The 18,356-nt window shown below is 46.9% G+C and overlaps 8 protein-coding genes across 8 annotated transcripts; 5 read left to right on the plus strand and 3 right to left on the minus strand.

Moving 5' to 3' along the window:
• Window positions 1-629: 629 nt before the first annotated feature.
• Window positions 630-1,937, plus strand: LTR84_002705 (uncharacterized protein; the record flags this gene model as incomplete). Its single annotated transcript, XM_064846306.1, has 1 exon — window positions 630-1,937. One exon carries the CDS (start codon window positions 630-632, stop codon window positions 1,935-1,937), a length of 1,308 nt encoding a protein of 435 aa, XP_064705916.1.
• Window positions 1,938-2,296: 359 nt separating this feature from the next.
• LTR84_002706 (uncharacterized protein) lies at window positions 2,297-3,362 on the plus strand (the record flags this gene model as incomplete). Its single annotated transcript, XM_064846307.1, has 2 exons — window positions 2,297-3,154; window positions 3,216-3,362. The coding sequence occupies 2 exons, from the start codon at window positions 2,297-2,299 to the stop codon at window positions 3,360-3,362; spliced, it is 1,005 nt and encodes a 334-aa protein (XP_064705917.1).
• A 293-nt stretch (window positions 3,363-3,655) lies between these two features.
• On the minus strand, window positions 3,656-5,779 carry LTR84_002707 (uncharacterized protein; the record flags this gene model as incomplete). The annotated part of the gene is made up of 8 exons (XM_064846308.1): window positions 3,656-4,102; window positions 4,166-4,508; window positions 4,557-4,714; window positions 4,768-4,922; window positions 4,965-5,109; window positions 5,158-5,268; window positions 5,326-5,567; window positions 5,614-5,779. The coding sequence occupies 8 exons, from the start codon at window positions 5,777-5,779 to the stop codon at window positions 3,656-3,658; spliced, it is 1,767 nt and encodes a 588-aa protein (XP_064705918.1).
• Window positions 5,780-6,563: 784 nt separating this feature from the next.
• Window positions 6,564-8,935, plus strand: LTR84_002708 (uncharacterized protein; the record flags this gene model as incomplete). The annotated part of the gene is made up of 6 exons (XM_064846309.1): window positions 6,564-7,127; window positions 7,173-7,382; window positions 7,426-7,470; window positions 7,519-7,620; window positions 7,669-7,720; window positions 7,827-8,935. The coding sequence occupies 6 exons, from the start codon at window positions 6,564-6,566 to the stop codon at window positions 8,933-8,935; spliced, it is 2,082 nt and encodes a 693-aa protein (XP_064705919.1).
• Window positions 8,936-9,429: 494 nt separating this feature from the next.
• On the plus strand, window positions 9,430-10,509 carry LTR84_002709 (uncharacterized protein; the record flags this gene model as incomplete). Its single annotated transcript, XM_064846310.1, has 6 exons — window positions 9,430-9,453; window positions 9,521-9,590; window positions 9,641-9,656; window positions 9,725-10,089; window positions 10,138-10,223; window positions 10,492-10,509. 6 exons carry the CDS (start codon window positions 9,430-9,432, stop codon window positions 10,507-10,509), a joined length of 579 nt encoding a protein of 192 aa, XP_064705920.1.
• Window positions 10,510-11,273: 764 nt separating this feature from the next.
• On the minus strand, window positions 11,274-12,525 carry LTR84_002710 (uncharacterized protein; the record flags this gene model as incomplete). The annotated part of the gene is made up of 4 exons (XM_064846311.1): window positions 11,274-11,419; window positions 11,479-11,584; window positions 11,628-12,334; window positions 12,387-12,525. The coding sequence occupies 4 exons, from the start codon at window positions 12,523-12,525 to the stop codon at window positions 11,274-11,276; spliced, it is 1,098 nt and encodes a 365-aa protein (XP_064705921.1).
• A 1,596-nt stretch (window positions 12,526-14,121) lies between these two features.
• Window positions 14,122-15,858, plus strand: LTR84_002711 (uncharacterized protein; the record flags this gene model as incomplete). The annotated part of the gene is made up of 1 exon (XM_064846312.1): window positions 14,122-15,858. One exon carries the CDS (start codon window positions 14,122-14,124, stop codon window positions 15,856-15,858), a length of 1,737 nt encoding a protein of 578 aa, XP_064705922.1.
• Window positions 15,859-15,990: 132 nt separating this feature from the next.
• LTR84_002712 (uncharacterized protein) lies at window positions 15,991-17,771 on the minus strand (the record flags this gene model as incomplete). The annotated part of the gene is made up of 2 exons (XM_064846313.1): window positions 15,991-16,221; window positions 16,284-17,771. The coding sequence occupies 2 exons, from the start codon at window positions 17,769-17,771 to the stop codon at window positions 15,991-15,993; spliced, it is 1,719 nt and encodes a 572-aa protein (XP_064705923.1).
• Between the last annotated feature and the right edge of the window lie 585 nt (window positions 17,772-18,356).

Raw genomic sequence — 18,356 nt, forward strand, 5'->3', positions numbered from 1 at the left:
ACCTACGATGATCTTCACCAGAAAATGGATATTGCCATTGGAACCGGCAGCCGGTTCGGACTGAGCAAACACTCATCCAAGATAGCAGCGACGAGCCTGGAATCTCCTAATCTGGCATTGCTCGCCATGATATCAGCCATGATAACACAGGAGGCACAACAAGGAGAGGCATACCCGTGTCCAAGACGAGGGAGAGGACGAGATTGTTTGAAAAGACGCTCCGTCTCGGCATACCTGCCCTATTCGTTGGGCAATGCCAAGACGAAAACATGCAGAAGTTCCCTTGTCCTTTGGAGAATGCTTGGCAGTTTAAATCATTACCGCAGTTGAGGGATAGGCACGACTGATACTCAAGACTGCCGACTTGTATAGTCCGGGATCCGGTCATGCGAGAGCATGCCTCCAATATTTCATCCTTTGAGGGGCTTTAATCAAGCTTCTGGTATCACTATTGGCCGAACCTCTCGCCTCGAGCGATAAGTGTCAAAGTGACCGCGTCAGTAGGCTTTGATGTCACCACCCTCGCTCCCCGCACGAGTGTTCCTGATGCTAGACATAAGTAGAACTGCCCTTGTCCCTTTCATGCGCTGTGTGGTTTTCCTTCTATTAAGTGCCTTTTTTGCTCGATTATGGCTACTCCACAGGTCAACGCCTCTTCGGACGGGTTTCGCCCTCCCCAACATATTGTTATAGTCGGTGGTTCGTTAGGAGGGCTTTTTACTGGTGTAGCACTGAAGCAGCATGGCTTCGATACCACTATCCTCGAGCGCAATCCTAACAATCTTCTCGAAAACCAGGGCGCGGGAATAGTGGCTGGCGGTGACACGCTTGCATTTTTTGATAGGTACGATCGGTGCAAAAGACCTGTTGCGGTCGAATCACAAAAACGCGTGTACCTTGATCAGTCTGGCCAGGTCGTCCACGAGGAAGAGATGAAACAGACCATGACGAGCTGGGACTTGTGCTATTATATGCTCCGGGCGAACTATGATCATCAAGAGAGTGGATATTGTCAAGTCGCGGGCCCGCAGCCGGGTGATGGGAAGATAGATTATCGATACGGTTGTACAGTTACCGACTTTAAACGGGAAGGAGAACATGTGATAGTATCCTACAACAATATTAATGGCGAGAAAGAGAGCATCACTTGTGATTTTCTTGTTGGAGCGGATGGCCCAAGTTCCACAATCAGAAAAATACTATGCCCAAATGTTGAGCGGAAATATGCAGGCTATTGTGTCATTAGGGGTACCGTTCCTGAGCAGGAGGCATCGGAGCAAGCGAAGTCTGCCTTTATTCAGCGGTTCACATTCTTTCATGCCCCAGGCATTCTGAACCTAACGTACACGATACCAGGAATTAATGGGGCCATGGAGGAGGGGAAGAGACTTCTCAACTTTGTGTGGTACACCAACTTTCCCGAAGGATCAGAGGAGCTTGAAACTGTTATGACAGACATGGAAGGCAAAAGGAGAAGATTAACTATCCCACCTGGGACCATGACTGACGAGGCATGGGAGATGGTCAAGACAAGAGGTCGAGATCGTCTGCCACCGCAGATGTCTGAGATGGTGGAGAAGACCAAGCAGCCCTTCGTCCAATGCATCACGGATGTCATAACACCAACAAACTCATTTATGGATGGCAAGATCGTTCTCATTGGAGATGCGCTCGCTGGCTTCAGACCACACACGGTTGCTTCAACCGGCCAGGCCGCGTTTGATGTTCTGATGTTGGTTGAATACCTCAAATCAGGTGACCACCACCAATTCGTCAAAAGGACTGTCGAGTTTGCCCGACTAATTCAGCACCGAGGTGTGTACATTGGCAACCGAGGCCAGTTCGAGAGTCTGCCACTCAAGGACTACATCGAGGATCGAAACATGATGTCCATCCCAAGACAAGACCTAGACTTTCCTCCATGGACCCAGATTTAGGGCCAATCCTGCTGCTGACGATTTCGAAACACCTGTTGCACGAGTACCTAGGTACCTAGGCCCAGAATTAGGTGATGATCAATTCATCTGAGCACAAATTCACTAATCCCAATATCAGTTCGCATCTGGCTCCCTCAAGATGCACAGGCACAGCAGCTACGGGCGTAATGCAAAGATGCCATCCGATTGGTTGAACGGCCCAAGCTCGGCATTTCGGCTAACCATGATTACTATTTGTATGAATCTTCATCTCAGATATCAAGGGAGCCGTGCCATACGATTGACTCCCGGTTGTTGTCACTGTGTTGCCATAACATACAGGAAAGCTGTCAACATCCCAATATTTCAGCGATACCGCTATGAGCTTTGACACTGCCCTCACCCGACTATTGGGTATCAAGATTCCCGTTGTTCAAGGAGGTCTGCAATGGGTGGCTTATGCAGAACTTGCAGCCGCTGTGAGCAATGCGGGAGGCTTGGGGATAATAAATGCTCTGACGCAGCCAGACCCTGAAAGTTTGCGACAAGAAATTCGGAAAACAAGGTCACTGACGAAATTCCCATTTGGTGTCAATCTGACGTTACTCCCGGCATTGAACCCACCAGACTATCCCGGATTCATCAAAGTCATTATTGAAGAAAACATTCGAATCGTGGAAACAGCTGGTAACAGTCCTGGACCTGTCATCAAGCGACTCAAGGAAGCTGGGATCATCGTCATTCACAAGGCAACAACCATTCGACACGCCAAAGCAGCAATCCGGTTGGGAGTCGATGTTCTCTCCATTGATGGCTTCGAATGCGCAGGTCATGTTGGAGAATCTGATATTGCATCGTTGATCTTGAATAGCCGAGCACGTCAAGAACTTGGCAATGTTCCCTTCATTGCTTCGGGCGGCTTTGCTGACGGCTACGGCCTTGTTTCGGCCCTAAGCCTGGGCGCAGCTGGCATTAATATGGGTACGAGATTCATGTGCACTGTTGAGGCACCCATACATCCCAATGTAAAACAAGCGATTGTCGATGCAGACGAGCACCAAACAACTCTTATTCTACGCCGCTGGAAGAACACCAGCAGGATGTATTCGAATTCACAGACCAAAAAGGCAATCGAGATTGAAACTCAGAGCGTGAGTGACGATTTTGCGCAAGTTGCTCCCGTGGTGAGTGGTGCGAAAGGTCGAGAAGTGCTTCTAAAAGGAGATATCGAACATGGGGTAAGTTCGACTCTAAAAATGTCACGCTACTTACATTTGCCACATATCTAACCTTCCACAGGTATGGTACGCAGGTCAAGTCATGGGTCTTATTCATGATGTACCGACCGTCGCAGATTTACTCCAGAGGATCGAGAAGGAGGCGCTGGGCACGATTCAAAAGCTCTCGAAGGTTGCTGCCCATATAACACCTCAATCTAAACTATGATACTATCAAGGAATATATATGCGTTGCGAAATGTTTTTCTCGTGTCCAACGCATTCACTGGGAACGGCGGCCTCTGTTCTTAGGACAGTTCACTAATCGAGAAGAAAATACTCCAAAATCAGCTCAGAGTATTTTCTTCTATCTAGCTGGATTTGGTGCCATGTATTGATGCCACAACCTTGGTATGTACATAGAACACTCAATAGCGTTCATCACCTTCTATGTTGTCCTGATTCTAGATACTCTTAGCATGATAGGCGTCTTGAATAAAACCTCAATTGAGAAAGCTGAAGTTACAAGCATAGGTGCTCCTTAATTGCTTTCTGAACGTCTTGACTTGTCGTATCAGCAGTCAGGACCATCAAGATGTGCTGGTCAGGTCGGACTAGGAATCCTCCTCCCTCGGATATCCCACTCTGGCTTAGCCACGAGTCTCCTTCTGGGCGAACAACATCAAAACCTTGACCCAGCCGGACTGTCTTCACACCAGGAACCTCAAGGTCACCGATGAGCGTGAATCGGTTTGGCGCGCAGAGATCGAGAACGCTGTATGTGCGACGTTGGACGTCCTCAGGGGATAGCTCTGTAACATATGAAACGTCTACAGGCTGAAGATCACTCTCCTTGACGGCGATCCAAGTATGTGGAAGCCTTGCCCCTACTGTGAACTTGGGCTCATAATGTGATGCATGCGGTGGAATGGTTCGAGAACCATACACGTAACCAATATGCAATTCGAGCTGGAGATAGGTAAGCATCATTCAATAACATGACGCCTGTCAAGCATTGTTTTCCAGACTTACATTATCAAAATGTTCTCTCTGACCTTCAATCCCCTCATCGATCAACTTTGTCTTCATTGGGTCGTTGAGCGAGGTATAAAGGTTCTTGCGCGCCTGCGCCACATCATCGCCTATTCCCAGGAGTTTGAGCAAACGGAAGATCTCTTGTCCGTTTTTGACACTTTGCATCGAGTTTACCATTGCGACATGCCTTCTATCAGATTCGTATGTGTCCAAAAGACCATCTGACGCGTCGCCATTGAGTACCATAGCGATTTTGTACGCCAAGTTGTGAACATCCCCCAAGCCTGAGTTGAGACCAAGACCACCAGTAGGTGGGAAGGAGTGAGCAGCATCTCCAGCCCTGTTACGTTTCATCAGTGACAATGACGATTTGTGTACTGCCACTTACAAGAAAACGTTTCCAGATCGATAAGATTTGGCAACTTTCCGACTCAGTAGCCATGGACGATAACTGTGAATTTGGAAAGGAGTTTCGACTCCCAAAGCACTGGTCACAACTTTCCGGCACAGTTCTTGATTCCAGCATTCGACCGGGTTCCGTTTTGGCTAGAAAAGTCTCCTTTAAGCTTTGGACTCCATTTTTGACAAGGACGACTCACATCGAAGTTGCTGATAAGTACGGCATCCCCTGACAAGTCATAAGCAATGATAAAACCCGATGCTTCCGGGTCCATGATCCAGTGAAGCATACCCACACGATCTCCTACGATGGGCCGGAGATTCGCATTGAAATGGATGGTCATCATGGTTTCATCTGCAAATTAGCTACGAGCGAACTTCTGGGTATGGAACTTACATGAGTCTTCGCCCTCACTTTCAATGCCCAAACACGTGCGGACTTTGCTTCTTGCACCATCGCAACCAATGACGTATTTGGATCTGATCTGGTACCGATGCCCAGTGGCTCTTTCTTCGACGGTGGTAATAACCTCACCATCAAGCTGACAGGGTCAGATATCTACGATCTCGATACCTGACTTCAAACCTACCTGTTCTAGGGACACAAAGGATATTCCTTTTCGAAGATCGACATTCCTTTCTCCAGAAATAACATCTGTCAGGAAATCTTCGAACGTTGGTTGTGGAATATTATGGATCATCTGGATGTAGCTTCATCAGCATCGGTTATCCTTTCACTTGAGGCTAGTGAGTTCTACCTCTGGAGTATGCTCAAGCACGCCAACGTCCATCCGTTCATATGGCAGAACCCCCACTGATTTGCCGCTCAGGTTTGTGAGAAAATTCACCCAGAATGCATCTGCTCTCTTAGTACCGAGTTGGCGAATCTTCCGCACGTCCAAATTGAACTGTCGGCATATCTCGAGGGACCTTGGAGACAGTGCGTGAGCTTTGGGTGCCCCAAGCCTTTCTGGATAGCGTTCGATGATCAAGCATTTGACTAACACATCAGCTCCTGTGAGAGCAAAAGGATCAATGCTGCTCACCTTGAAGTCGTGCCAGGAGATAAGCTTGAAGCAGACCAGTCGGTCCTCCACCGATGATAAGTACTGGTACCTCTAGAGGTGTATCATTTATGTGGTTGCCATTCAAGGATGGTGAGATCTGGTGTCCCACCCCATTGACGCCGTTGCTCGGATTAGAGATAGCCATAACTGATTTTTGTGTGGTGAGCTTGCGCCTAAGACTTGATCAATACATCTCTGATAATCAAGAATAAGGATCGAGCCTAAACGTCTAAGATTAGTCCATGAGGTATTAAATGCTTCCATCCCCTTAATGCTGGTGGAGAAATGGGCACAATTGTGGTGGGGAAGCGGAGAAGCGGAGAAGCAACATTGATGTCGTGACGATGCTCTCTGGAACATAAAATAGACACAAAATTGTGAAGCTCATCAGACATGCTGACTTAGGTGTCGTGTAGCATTTGTGTATTATCTAGTGTCAGGCTACAGGTTTCTCTGGCGAGACTGATGAGGCTTTTGAATACAGATCAGAATCCGGAAGTAAATGCATTCCGGGTTGGAAGAATTGATTAACCTTGGTGAACACGGGTACTCGTTGGTCCAGCTCTGGGGCCTTCAGGCTTAAACTTTGGGCAGGATGGCCCCTCCTTTGTGGGACGCCATCAGCACCCCCAGTGAGTGCTAGCCATGCTCATGCCAAGTAAAGATTCGGCGGCTTGATCATTACCTGAGCGACCTGTGCATCAAACTGAACACCTAGATTTTCGCTGATAATCAAAACAATCCTTACACATTCAGAGATTAATACTTCAGATTAATACTTCGAGTGGGCTCCATGGAAACTCGAGCCAGAAGCCGTAAATATGTGTGCATGACGTGTAGCCGATCCTATGGTAAGGCTGAGCACTTGATTGTGAGTCTGATTGTATTTGGACATCCTGACATGACTTAACTTACACAACTCCAGAGGCATGAACGAACACGTAACTAGACCGATATCAATTCAAAATGTAACCCTGACTATTGCAGATACTGGAGTCAAGCCCTTCACCTGTGAGAAATGTGGGCAACAATTCTCGCGCCTGGATAGTCTTCACCGGCACTCAAAGCGTCATCCTGCTCAATTAGGACAATATCAGAGTCAACCAACGGAGACTTCAAGTCCTATTTTGCACCAAGGACTGCTGGATACACAGGAAAAAGCCTACTCATTACCACATATCGATGTGCAGTCGTCAAGAAATGATGCATATACTGATCCGCCACCAGCATCAGATAACCTACTGGTTACGAATGACACCTCTGATTTCCTGAACTGGCCTGGTTCGACAGAACTATTGCAATCTATCTTATCGGCCGAGTTTGTCAATCTTCCTTCGTTGGAGATCCTTCCCTCGCAAATGATGCGCTCGACGGAGTCACCAGCGACAGAGAGCAATCCGACGTCGCCATCACTTAACCTACGCGAGCAGCAAAGCCCCTGGCTTGGAGGACAGAATGCTGTGCATCATCTGAGTGAGATCATCAACACCACGGTAATTCCTGAACACCAAATGTGACGTCCTGACTGATACAGATAGTCTACAAACGTTACATCGGAAGCCCAAAGCATCGGTTTGACCAGTTCTTTCCTCGATAGTTGCCTACATATGTTTTTCGAAGAATTCGTGCCACTGTTTCCCGTCGTGCATGCACCAACGTTCGTTTTCAAGGATTGGACGCATCCCCTGTTGTTGAATGCAATAGCATTAGGATCATTATTCGTAGGCAAGAGCGACTACGTGAAGAAGGTAAGACAAGATCGCGAGTACTCTGAAAAAACTAATATCATAGGGCGAGATACTTTGGCGACTTGCTTATACCGCAGTCGCTGCGTCGGTAACCACCTGTTGCGAGATATCATCGACAGAGTACTGAATTTTACAGTGGCATACATTGATTAAACACCGGGGCCCTTACGATTCTGCATGTGGAGTACAGCTGGTTCTTACCGCACTCCTAGGCCAGGTCTACGCAAATCTCTCAAAGGTACGTCGTCCAAACATAGCTCTGAGCCTCGGGTCTAAGACCTTCCAGAATCGGAAGCTACAGATGACTGCCCAGGTATTCCATAGCCTCGGGTTTTATTGTAAGTGTAGCAGTGTATACCCACTTGGTTCTGTACCCATTAATGCCCTCACTTGTCGTGAACATATTGAGTCAACTATGAGCTAACCATAATTTTCGATCTTCAGGGGCTCATGAGACTGGGATGTATGATATCCAATATGACAATCCCACCGTCGCTAGGGATGTCCACAATGCTCCGGAGAATATCGAACATGAATGGAGAATTTGGGCGGCAAAAGAGACCAAACTTCGAGCTCTTCTGGGGCATTATATACTGGATGGGCAAATCTCAGAGTTTAGCGGCAGGCCAACATCGCAGCGTCATACTAGTCACTCCTTGCAGATGAGCTCAAGTGATGCTGCGTTTCAGGCACCAGACGCCCTGCAGTGGCGCCACGCCCACATCGAACCGACCCACCAGCATGCTCCGTTCATAAGGCAGTTCTCAATGCTATTCTCAGATCACATGCACGCCAGACACCTAGGACCTTCGCTGTCTTCTTTCAATGCATCAGTAATTCTGGAAGGTATAAAGTCGCTAGCAACCGAACGATATCCCGTGGGGATGAAGCCTGTTGGCGTTCCTACTAATGCTGACCTAGCAAGAGCGCGAAGTCGGCTTTATTCCTACATCCTGCAAAGTACCAAGCTGTCACTAGCAACCCAGCAGGCAGTCATGATGAGATGGCATGCAATCAGTGCAGATGCAGTCCTCAATCTTGGTGGGCTCTGCCGGAGTATTTGTGGCCAGTTTCAAATCGAACAACATGTCTTTGGGAGACAGACAGATGCATCTCTCGATCTTGATGTCTGGAAAGATACCTCAAGAGCTCGCTTGGCCTTGTTACATGCAAGGGGAATTTACCAGATACTCCGAGAAATGCCTTTGACAAAGCTCCGATCGATACACGTGCCAGTGGCTATCTTCAGTGCTAGCCTCATTTTCTGTACGTTCATGCTGGCAGGTGTAAAGAGCATTTGTGTCCCATCCGATGTCAATTGGGAGAGTCTGCTCTTAATTGATCTCGAGGCGGACATAGATTACCCAGCGGATGACCTTGATGTTGCAGCACGGCAATTCCTACGAGATCCGCTCGTTCAGATAAACTCAAACACGCATCTTCTATATAACACAAACTTCCTTTGTGGTACGCTTAAGAACCTGGAACAGCCGTGGGGAATCTCAGAGACCATGCATGCATTCCTGCAGAACATTTTGTCATTATGTTCGTAGACGCATCCTCAACCGGGTTGATTCTTAGGGACTGATAGCGCCATGATGAAGTTCTTTCGAAGGGTGGCACTTACAGTCGGGGATCACATCCTGTCTGACGAGTAACACTGGTGAAATGAAAACTTGGTGGGTATCAGCTTTGATCGGTGGCAATGGAGTAGTACAATTCCGGCATATGCTGAGGTTTAAACCCAGTCCATTGACATTCTGATTTTCGCTCGCAATACAAGCCCCTTCGACTACCCACTTCCCAGGCGGCAGAGTCAGTAATACCTACCTAGGTACGCGGAGTTGTACTTTTCCGGAAGTTCAACTTTGCCGATTGGACGGCGGAGGACATACATCCTAATACTACGTAGGTCATGTAGCACTACTATATATTACATTACAGTGAACTAATTGTTTTGAGCCGCGATGATAGTATACATTGTTGCGGTTGCCAACCACTCTAATTTGCAAATCTCACGCCTCTAAATCGCAGTCGTTCACTCAAGATGGTCAAGGCGCCGGTCAAAATTGTGAGTCGATGTCTACGACTTATCCTTGCTACCACGCGTTCAAAGCATCTCAGCTGATGAGGAAAAGGCTCTTGCAGGAGCTACTGGTGTAATTGGTCGTCGGCATTTGAAACATATTTTAGTCGAGTCTGAGACAGGTATGTGGATCAATGTTTCTTGGAACTATAGGTTGACCTCAATATCGTAGAGCTTGCGGCCATCATGTAAGTATCGTTGGACAGTCGACTACACACAAAAGAAATCATTTGGAGAAGATACTAATAACTGACAGCGATGTCGATCCTGCGGCACCGGAGTTGGCAAAGACACATGGCGTTCCCCTTTTCAACGACCTCGAGGAATTTACAAGTGCTCGAAAGGCTGGCAGATGTGTTGCAGAGGCAATAATTCTGGCAACTCCCACTCAAACACATGTACCACTTGCAAGAAAGCTCTTGGAGCATGACATTGCAATTCTCATTGAGAAACCTGTGGCGGTCACCGGTCAGGATGGGCGGGAATTGATCGCAGCTTGTCAAAGCCATGAGAATAGTGTGGTCATGGTTGGTCACCACCGAAGGCATAATTGCTACGTCAGAGCTATCAAGAAGGTAGTGGAAGGTGGAAAGCTGGGAAAAATCATGGCTGTAAATGGAGGTTTGTATCCCAAACCTCACTTCGCAACAAGCTGATGCAATTCCACAGTCTGGACTATGCGAAAGTCTGACGAGTATTTCAGAGTGCCGTGGCGACAACAGGCTGGCGCTGGTGGGGTCGTTAGTGTTAACGAAGTAGGCAGAAGATATTGTGCTGACCATTGACCAAGATATTGACGAACGCAATTCATGAGATCGATATGATGCAACACTGGTTAGGTGATGTAACGGAAGTCTATGCCATGGAGGGCATGAAAGAGCGGCCATTCCCTGTGGACTCAACGGTGCAAACAATCCTGAGATTTTCATCCGGGGTAGTCGGATCCTTCTTGTTATCAGAGTTCGTTCACCCCTATAACATTGAGCTGCCTAGATGCGCTGACAATTCACCACTCGATTACAGCACGACAGTCTCACCTAACTCGTGGGAAAGTGCGACTGGAGAGAACCCAAACTTTCCCGTCACTGGAAAGCCTTCCTTGACTATTTTCGGATCCCAGGGAACTATAGACGTGCCCTCCATGTAAGTGTCAGTGCTCTTAAATCAATCGGTGCTTACTAGTCACGAGGGTGAGATATCATTATAATGATCGACCAGCTGACGAACGGAATTGGAACTTTCCCCTAAGCAAGGATGAAGACGCAAAACACGATATCGACGACATTCCGCCTTTCACCCGGCAATTGAAACATTTTGTGCAATCGGTTCGAAGGGAAACCGCCCCAGATTGCTCCGTTGAAGATGGAGTCAAAGCTGTGCTAGTCGTAGAAGCGTTGTTCAAAAGTCTCGAAACTAATAAGCCCGTCTTAGTTGAGGAGCTAGCTCAGAATTTCGAATAGGTTGCGGATACCTAAACGCTGTTCGTTTGCCAATCGCTCAAGACCTTTGCAATGCAATGAGGACGCACATATAGAAATTCCACTGGGACATGTTGTCTTCTTGTTTCCAATGCCCAATAATTGGGAGTTTAGCTAGGACTGGTCGCGTCTAAATCAAGCATTGAGCCCTTGGTAGCTGTATGGAAATTGAGCAAGGCCAGCATCAGCGACGTTCTAGCCAGTCAGAATACTCGTCAGATCCTTGCATTACCATTGGTAACCTGACAGCATCGGTAGCTTCATTTACTTAAAGGGGTGGAAAGTCGAAAGAAGGATGCTGTTACACTAAAGTCTATCCGCGTATTTTTAAGCTGCGGATGAGGCTAACTTTGGTGATATCAGTATCTTCACATGGTCATCTTTCCTTGCCACAAGTTCTTCAAATCCTTTAGTTACCACATCGTCCAATGCAACTCGACTAGTGATCATTTTTTCGTAACCTTGTAGCCGACCTTTGGTCGGTGTGAGTGTCTCAAATAGTCAAGTAAAGTGAAAGTAATTCAGGACATACCTTCGGACATTAGCTTCATAACACGCTGGAAATCTGCTTTGTTGTAACAACACGAACTCAAGATTTTGATCTCTTTTCGAAAAAAGGTGTAGAATGGGATCATCAGCTGTCTACATTAGCCACAGATCACCTTTCTGGGACCAACATACCGGTTTATCCCACATTGCAACATTGACATAAGTACCTCCATATGCTATTGCTTCGAACGCACTTTCTAGAGCCGCTTGAATGCCAGCACAGTCGAATACTACATCGACGCCCTTTCCCGTAGTGACCTGGCGGCAGACCTCACCAAGATTTTCAGCTCGAGGGTCAATCACTTTCTGCATAAGCTGCAAATCAAAAGCTTGGTTCCTTCTCCTACTTGCCGGCTCACTGAGAATAATGAAAGCGGCATCCTGAGCTTTGAGAAGAGAAGCCAGTGCGATACCAATCGGCCCGCCGCCGACTATTAAAATGTCAAGTCCACTTAGACTCTTTCCCACAACATCAATAACATGACTCGCCACAACTAGTGGCTCTATGACAGCAGCATTTTCGAGATCCACGTTTTGCGGCAGTACGTGAAGATATTCTTCGTCCACAGCAGCGTATTCAGATAATCCACCTCCTCCTAGTGAACTACCTCCAAGAAATGCAAGATTTGGACAAAGATGATCCTTTCCCACTTTGCAAACATGGCAAGTTGATTGCCGGCATGCGATGTGTGGATCAACCATGACAATCTGTCCTTCTTTGAACCTGGAACCAGCATTCACCTTGCTGATTCGGCCGCAAAACTCATGGCCGAGTGTTGCAGGAATATGGCTGCCATTCCAGGGGTGCGGACTTTCCGGGGTAGGAATGCCTATGGGGCCTGGATGAGGTTCAGCCATGTCGACTAGATATCATGCATTGTCTGCACATACCAGCAACGTATTCATGAAGATCACTGCCGCATATACCGCACCACTCAACTTCAATCAAGCACTGTCCATCTCCAAATTCTGGAACGGGAATATCTTCTATCCTGATATCACCCTTGCCATAATATCGAGCAGCTTTCATAGTCACCGTGCCTTGAGTAGTTTCTGCTTAGTATTCCAATTACGTGCAATCCAAAAGCATGCGTTAATATCACTTTTAGTATCAATTGAGGCTTAACAAGTTAAAACGTCCCCAGTTCCTGGAATGGAAGACCGTGGGCTGATTACCTCCGCAGGTGCCCTGCCCTTAACCTCGGATAGCCAGCCGAGGGACAGCCTCGGACGCATTCCCTTTACCTCTGCTACATCCAAGGCATGATAAATCCAAAACGCAGTATTCGGGACACATCCGGTGAGACCTTCAGTGTACTTATCCGAGGTTCGTGTTCTGTTGTCATTTTATGCTCATTACTACCCTGGAATGGCATACGCACCTCAGTCTAAATTTCATATGCTCTTAGCATCGAAGCAGTAGTAGCGCGAAATATGCATGACGGCCGCCGTTCGAGGAATACCTAAGTCAAACGTGCTTAGAAAAACGCACTACCACAACTGGGCACCGATTCCACTCGTTGATTGTGTCGTAGTAGCCCAGGGTTGGCGTAAGGTTTTCTAGTATTATGCCTTCTCGAATAAGTAGTGCCGGACAAGTGACGCCCAATCCTCGACTCGAAAAGCGATCATGATTGAACTTTGAGATTTCATGACCAAAGGAGTAAAAGCTTGCAAACTGGTCGATCGGCTTATGGCTGGCTCTCCATAGGAAGAGGCCAGCTAAGATTCTCTGTGTCCTTGACAAGATCACAAGGCAGCTGTGGATCCCGCTGCTGGCAAGGCTAATGCCTGACCCAGAGTTCCAAGGTCGATGACATAGGATCACTGGTGCCCCGCTCAAGTGCTCGAAAGCATTATTCAAACTCGCTTTTCTTTTAATTTGTCATCAAATTAACATACATACCCAAGTGCACATCACCTATAATGCGCAACCCATCGTATTGAAAGAATGGACTTGCCAATCAACCTCTCCTCCATACAGTAATTTCTATTCTCAATAGTGTCTATGCCTCTGCACAGCGCGACCGTGGTCACCGAAGCCACCACCGAAATGCCCATTGGCATCGTCGACTTTGAACCTGACAAATCATCAGACTGCAGTCAAGTTGCCCTTGAGCTTTCCACTATGCTTCCAATTACGACAGCCACAAAGAGAGCTTTCAAGCGAAGAGCTCCAAAAGCTTGCGAAAGATGTAGAACAAGAAAAGTGCGGTGCGACATCGTCCTGAGAGGAGAGAGTTGCACGAATTGTGCGCTGGATGAAGTCGAATGCATTGACACACTGTCAAGGAAACAAGCTGGTGAGCAGCATAAGTCGACGAAGCGATCAAAAAATAGAAGGGTACCTCAGTTAGCAGCGAAAGGTCCGGAAGAGAGCTTGGAGAGTGCTGAATCGCTGCTTGATCCTACACTTCAACTGTCAAATATCGCAAGCCCGCCCACAACAGCAATAAGCTTCTCTCCCGATATGAAATCTCGAAAGAATTCAGAGTCGCCACATTGCCCACCTCGTACAGAAAATCACTTTCCAGACCTTGCAATGGGACTATTTAATGATTCAGAAGCGGTAAGCTGCACCGAGCCCTGCTCGTCTACCGGAGCCAGTTTTAGACACTCTACCATAATGGATGATGTAAGAACCTGTCAGATCATCAATGACGGACTTCCAAAATTTATCGTTCCAATTGATTCTGCTAAATGCAATCAACACCAGGCGTTTCTCCGGTGCCAGGGAGCGTTCAATGTGCCAGAAGAGAAACTTTGCAACGCTATTATCACAAGCTACATTCATTTTGTACACCCTCAGCTCCCAGTGGTGGACATCCATGACCTGTTACAAGCTCTAGCAACAAACGGTCGGGATTGCAAGATCAGTATCCTTCTGTTTCAGTGTATACTACTCTCAGGGTCTACTTTTGTGGAGATGGAGCATGTCACTGAAGCTGGTTTCGACTCTCGCATGGGCCTAAGGAAGCAACTTGCTGATCGAGCAAGATTACTATATGATTTCGATTGCGAAACTGACCGTCTGGTCCTTGTTCAATCTCTAACGCTCATGACATGCTGGCAAGAAGCTGGTGATGAAGTCAAACACCTTCGACATTGGATAGGAATTGCTTTCAATATTTCTGTTTTCATTGGTCTCAATAAAGATCCCACTTCAGCTTCAATACCAGTTCAGCGAAAGCATTTGTGGAAACGTGTTTGGTGGTCCTGTTACATGAAAGATCAAATGCTTGCTTTAGGGCTAAGGCATCCACCAATTATATCAGCAGATGAATGCGAGACCCCAGATCTAGTTCTCGAGGATTTTGACATTCGGCCGCCCACGGCCGATGTCTCATCAGTATTCAAGGACTGTGGACTTCTATTCGACATCGATCAGCAGAACCAATTAGCAAGCGTCTGTATCGCACAACAGCAGCTTTGTCTTAAGCTTTCCAAAGTACTAAAAGCCCGTTATGAAACTATAGCTCCCAGACTTGGATGCACAACCACAAGAACCCTAGTCTCTGTGCCGAGAACTTCGATCACTAATACGCCTGAAATACAAAATTGCGCCTCTGAACTCACATCATGGTATAGGGATCTTCCAAGTATTTTGAGATATCAGGGGTCGTCATCACTGCAATTCGGGCCGGAGCAAGATCTGCTAATATTTCACTGTGCTTTACTTAACCTACACTACTACACACTACTTTGTGTCCTCCAGCGACCCTGGCCATCAGCAATCTTGCGAGTGCTTCCAGCATCGGAGATCTGTTCACAGCGCAAATCTCGCCTGGCTGCTAACGCGATATCATCCATCTTGAAAGATCTTCAAGTTCTAGAGATGGTCCATCTCCTACCTACATCCGGAATCACATCCATTGTCCAAGCTGCGATTGTTCATATGAGCGATTCAACAACAGAGATAGCATCTCTGCGTGACCAAAGCAGGCATCAGCTTGAGACCTGTCTGGGTTTCCTTGATACACTTGTGGAGGTCCACAGCTATTCGCTGTTTGCGAAATCGTTTCTCGTTTCAGCCGCGGCGAATTTGTATCGCGAACCGAAGTACATGGAGCATTTGAAAACATTTGGAGGGTCTGGAACCCAACAACACGAATTCGGAGAAGGCAACATTTTCACTCCAGGGTCATTAAAGCTGACATCATTCTCTGACATTCGCCCGTCTCTGGTTGACGCAACAAATGACCATCCCACAGTTTTCTTACCGAAGCAAAGTGCTGATTCTCAGCCTGATATTCCAAGTGACCTGCTGGACTTGTTTGACTATGGTCAATTGGAATTAGACCTTAGTCCGGACCTGTTCCTTAACCTGGGGCAGGCAGACTTCAGCAGCATTGTGAACAATTGAAGCTGGATCAAGGATCAACCTTCTGTATTTAATTGCATGGACCTTCTGAGGACTTAAGTACTGACTACTCTTCTAGGATTCTTTCTCCCTCCAGTCTGTAATGATGGTTTCGCTACCCCGATCACGCAGCTTTTATGCGATATCCCACTGCTCGTCTTCGTTATTCCGAATGTATGGAACAGGCATCGTGTCCTTGTCAAAGGTCTCTTCTGTGATGGTCAATCCGTTTCCAAGGAATGCGAAAATATTGTCAGAGTTCTGGTACACGATATCATAATGCTCGTATCTTGGTCTTTTCATATATCTCAAGTGGTGGTAAAGGCTCCCAGGCCAAATATGTATCCTACCGTCGGGTTTGTTGTCCTGTAAAAAGTTACCGTCTTTAGTTAATCTGGATGTCCAAATACTGAACAGGAAGAACATACCTTGTACCAACTCCTACAGCTCTCTGCCCAAACCGAGTTCTTAGCATGCCATGCGTCCATGTACGCGTTCAATTGTAAAGTGGCTTCTAGTTTAGGCATGATGGTCTTGATTCCATCTTCCTGAATCTTTCGACACATTTGAATGATGTACTCAACCTGAACTTCGTGACTCGGAAGTGCACATCCCTGGCCCCAATTTCCTCTAGGTCCGTTCACCACGAAATAGTTGGGAAAACCGGGAGATGCAATGGACGCGTAAACATTCGGCTCGCTATCCTGCATGACTTCTCCACCAAGTCCGATAACTTTGAAGTGCGGCAGATACTGGATATCGAAGCCAGTTGCGCAAGCAATAATGTCAACTTCATGTTCGATCCCGTCTTTAGTCAAGATACCAGTGGAAGTTATTTTGATGATCTCCTCAAACGTTGGATTGACGTTAAGTAGCACCAACGACTCGAGGTATCCCTCCCCTGGTGTCAACCGGCGACACCCAGGACTCCAGTCCGGTATAAATCGATCTTTGAGGTCCTCATGACCATCGCCAATTCTTTTTGCCATGTTTCTTTGCATTGTTTGTTTTGCCTCGACATTGGCATCACTTCCGCGGTAAAACATTTTGAAACCACTCACAACGGCTCGTTCAATGTCCCGGCGGTACTTAAGGTGATAGTCTGGATCTTCGCGAAACCGAATCTTTTCTTTCTCAGTGTAATGGTGCTTTCCTGCCGCCAACGGCTCCATTGCTTCCGGATCAGCCTCCTTGTTAGAGATATCTGATCCTATTTGAGGGCCAATATAGGTGCGATTTCTCATGAAAACTGTAACTTGCTTCGCGTTGTTTGCAAATCTGGGTACCATCTGAATGGAACTCGATCCTGTTCCAATAACAGCAACACGTTTGTTCGTCCAGTCAAGATCTTGTGGCCATCTTGCAGAGTGTGCTACAATACCAGAGAAATCCGAAAGACCTTCAATGCTTGGCCACTTCCATTTGTTGAAAATGCCAGAGCCATTTACTAAGACATCGCAGGTATCAACAAATACCGAGCCATCCTTTTTGCGCAATTCGATCTCCCATTGATCACCGGTCCATGTACATGCGAGTACCTCTGTGTTAAGAACGGCAAATTTCTCCACGTCGTAGTCTTTAGCAAATCGTAGAAAGTAGTCTTGGATTTCGTGACTATAACTGTAGTACCCACTCCATTCCGTGTTGCCATAGAAAGGGAATGTGTACGTATGAGCTGGAATGTCGCATGCACATCCCGGATATCTATTTTCGTACCACGTTCCTCCTATGGTAGAATTTCGCTCATAGCATACAAGCTCGAAATTTTTGAGGTATTTATCCGCCTTGTGTGCGAACACTAAGCCCGAAGCGCCCATTCCAACATGGATGATTTTCAGGCGACGGGGTGTGCATTGAGGATAATCTGGAACTTGATCCCCACGAATAGTGGGAAAGGATGTGTATTGAGACGACATTTCGTACTCTGATGATAGGAACAGGATGAGATCTCTACTTATTGTATTGCGCTTAAAATTTTTCAGATTCCTGCTTCTCGGGACCCGGATTCCATGCAGCTGATATCTAGAATGTCAAGGAAGAGTTTGAAGTGCAGTATCAAAAGGCATAGATCATGATCACCGATTCTGGCAACGCATACCGCATTACATTACACTACCGAGGGTATTTGAAAGCTGCTTCCGCTTAAGCTCTTATTCCGATGATAACAATAATGTCATTCATCTACTGGATGCACCCTCGGATACCCGTCTACCTAAGCAGCCGAGGTTTCTGCTGATATGGCAACGATGAGACGCAGTAGTGGCGGACATTTGTTGTTGGCATGCATGATCTAGCATCCGATGATATGCGTCGGGTCTTTCGCTTCTCCAGTGTCAAAACCAGGCGGTGTTCATGTTCAGTAGTCCATAAATCATCCCGTACGTTGAATGCCTTTAATACATTTAATACATTTAATACATTTGATACATTTGATGCATTTGATCCTGGAATCTTGATCGTTAGACTTTACCCAAAAGTGAACGAATTTCACAGTATCGTTC

The sequence above is a fragment of the Exophiala bonariae genome, assembly GCF_035927105.1.
Source record: "Exophiala bonariae strain CCFEE 5792 chromosome Unknown scaffold_14, whole genome shotgun sequence".
Taxonomy (NCBI): Eukaryota; Fungi; Ascomycota; class Eurotiomycetes; order Chaetothyriales; family Herpotrichiellaceae; genus Exophiala; species Exophiala bonariae.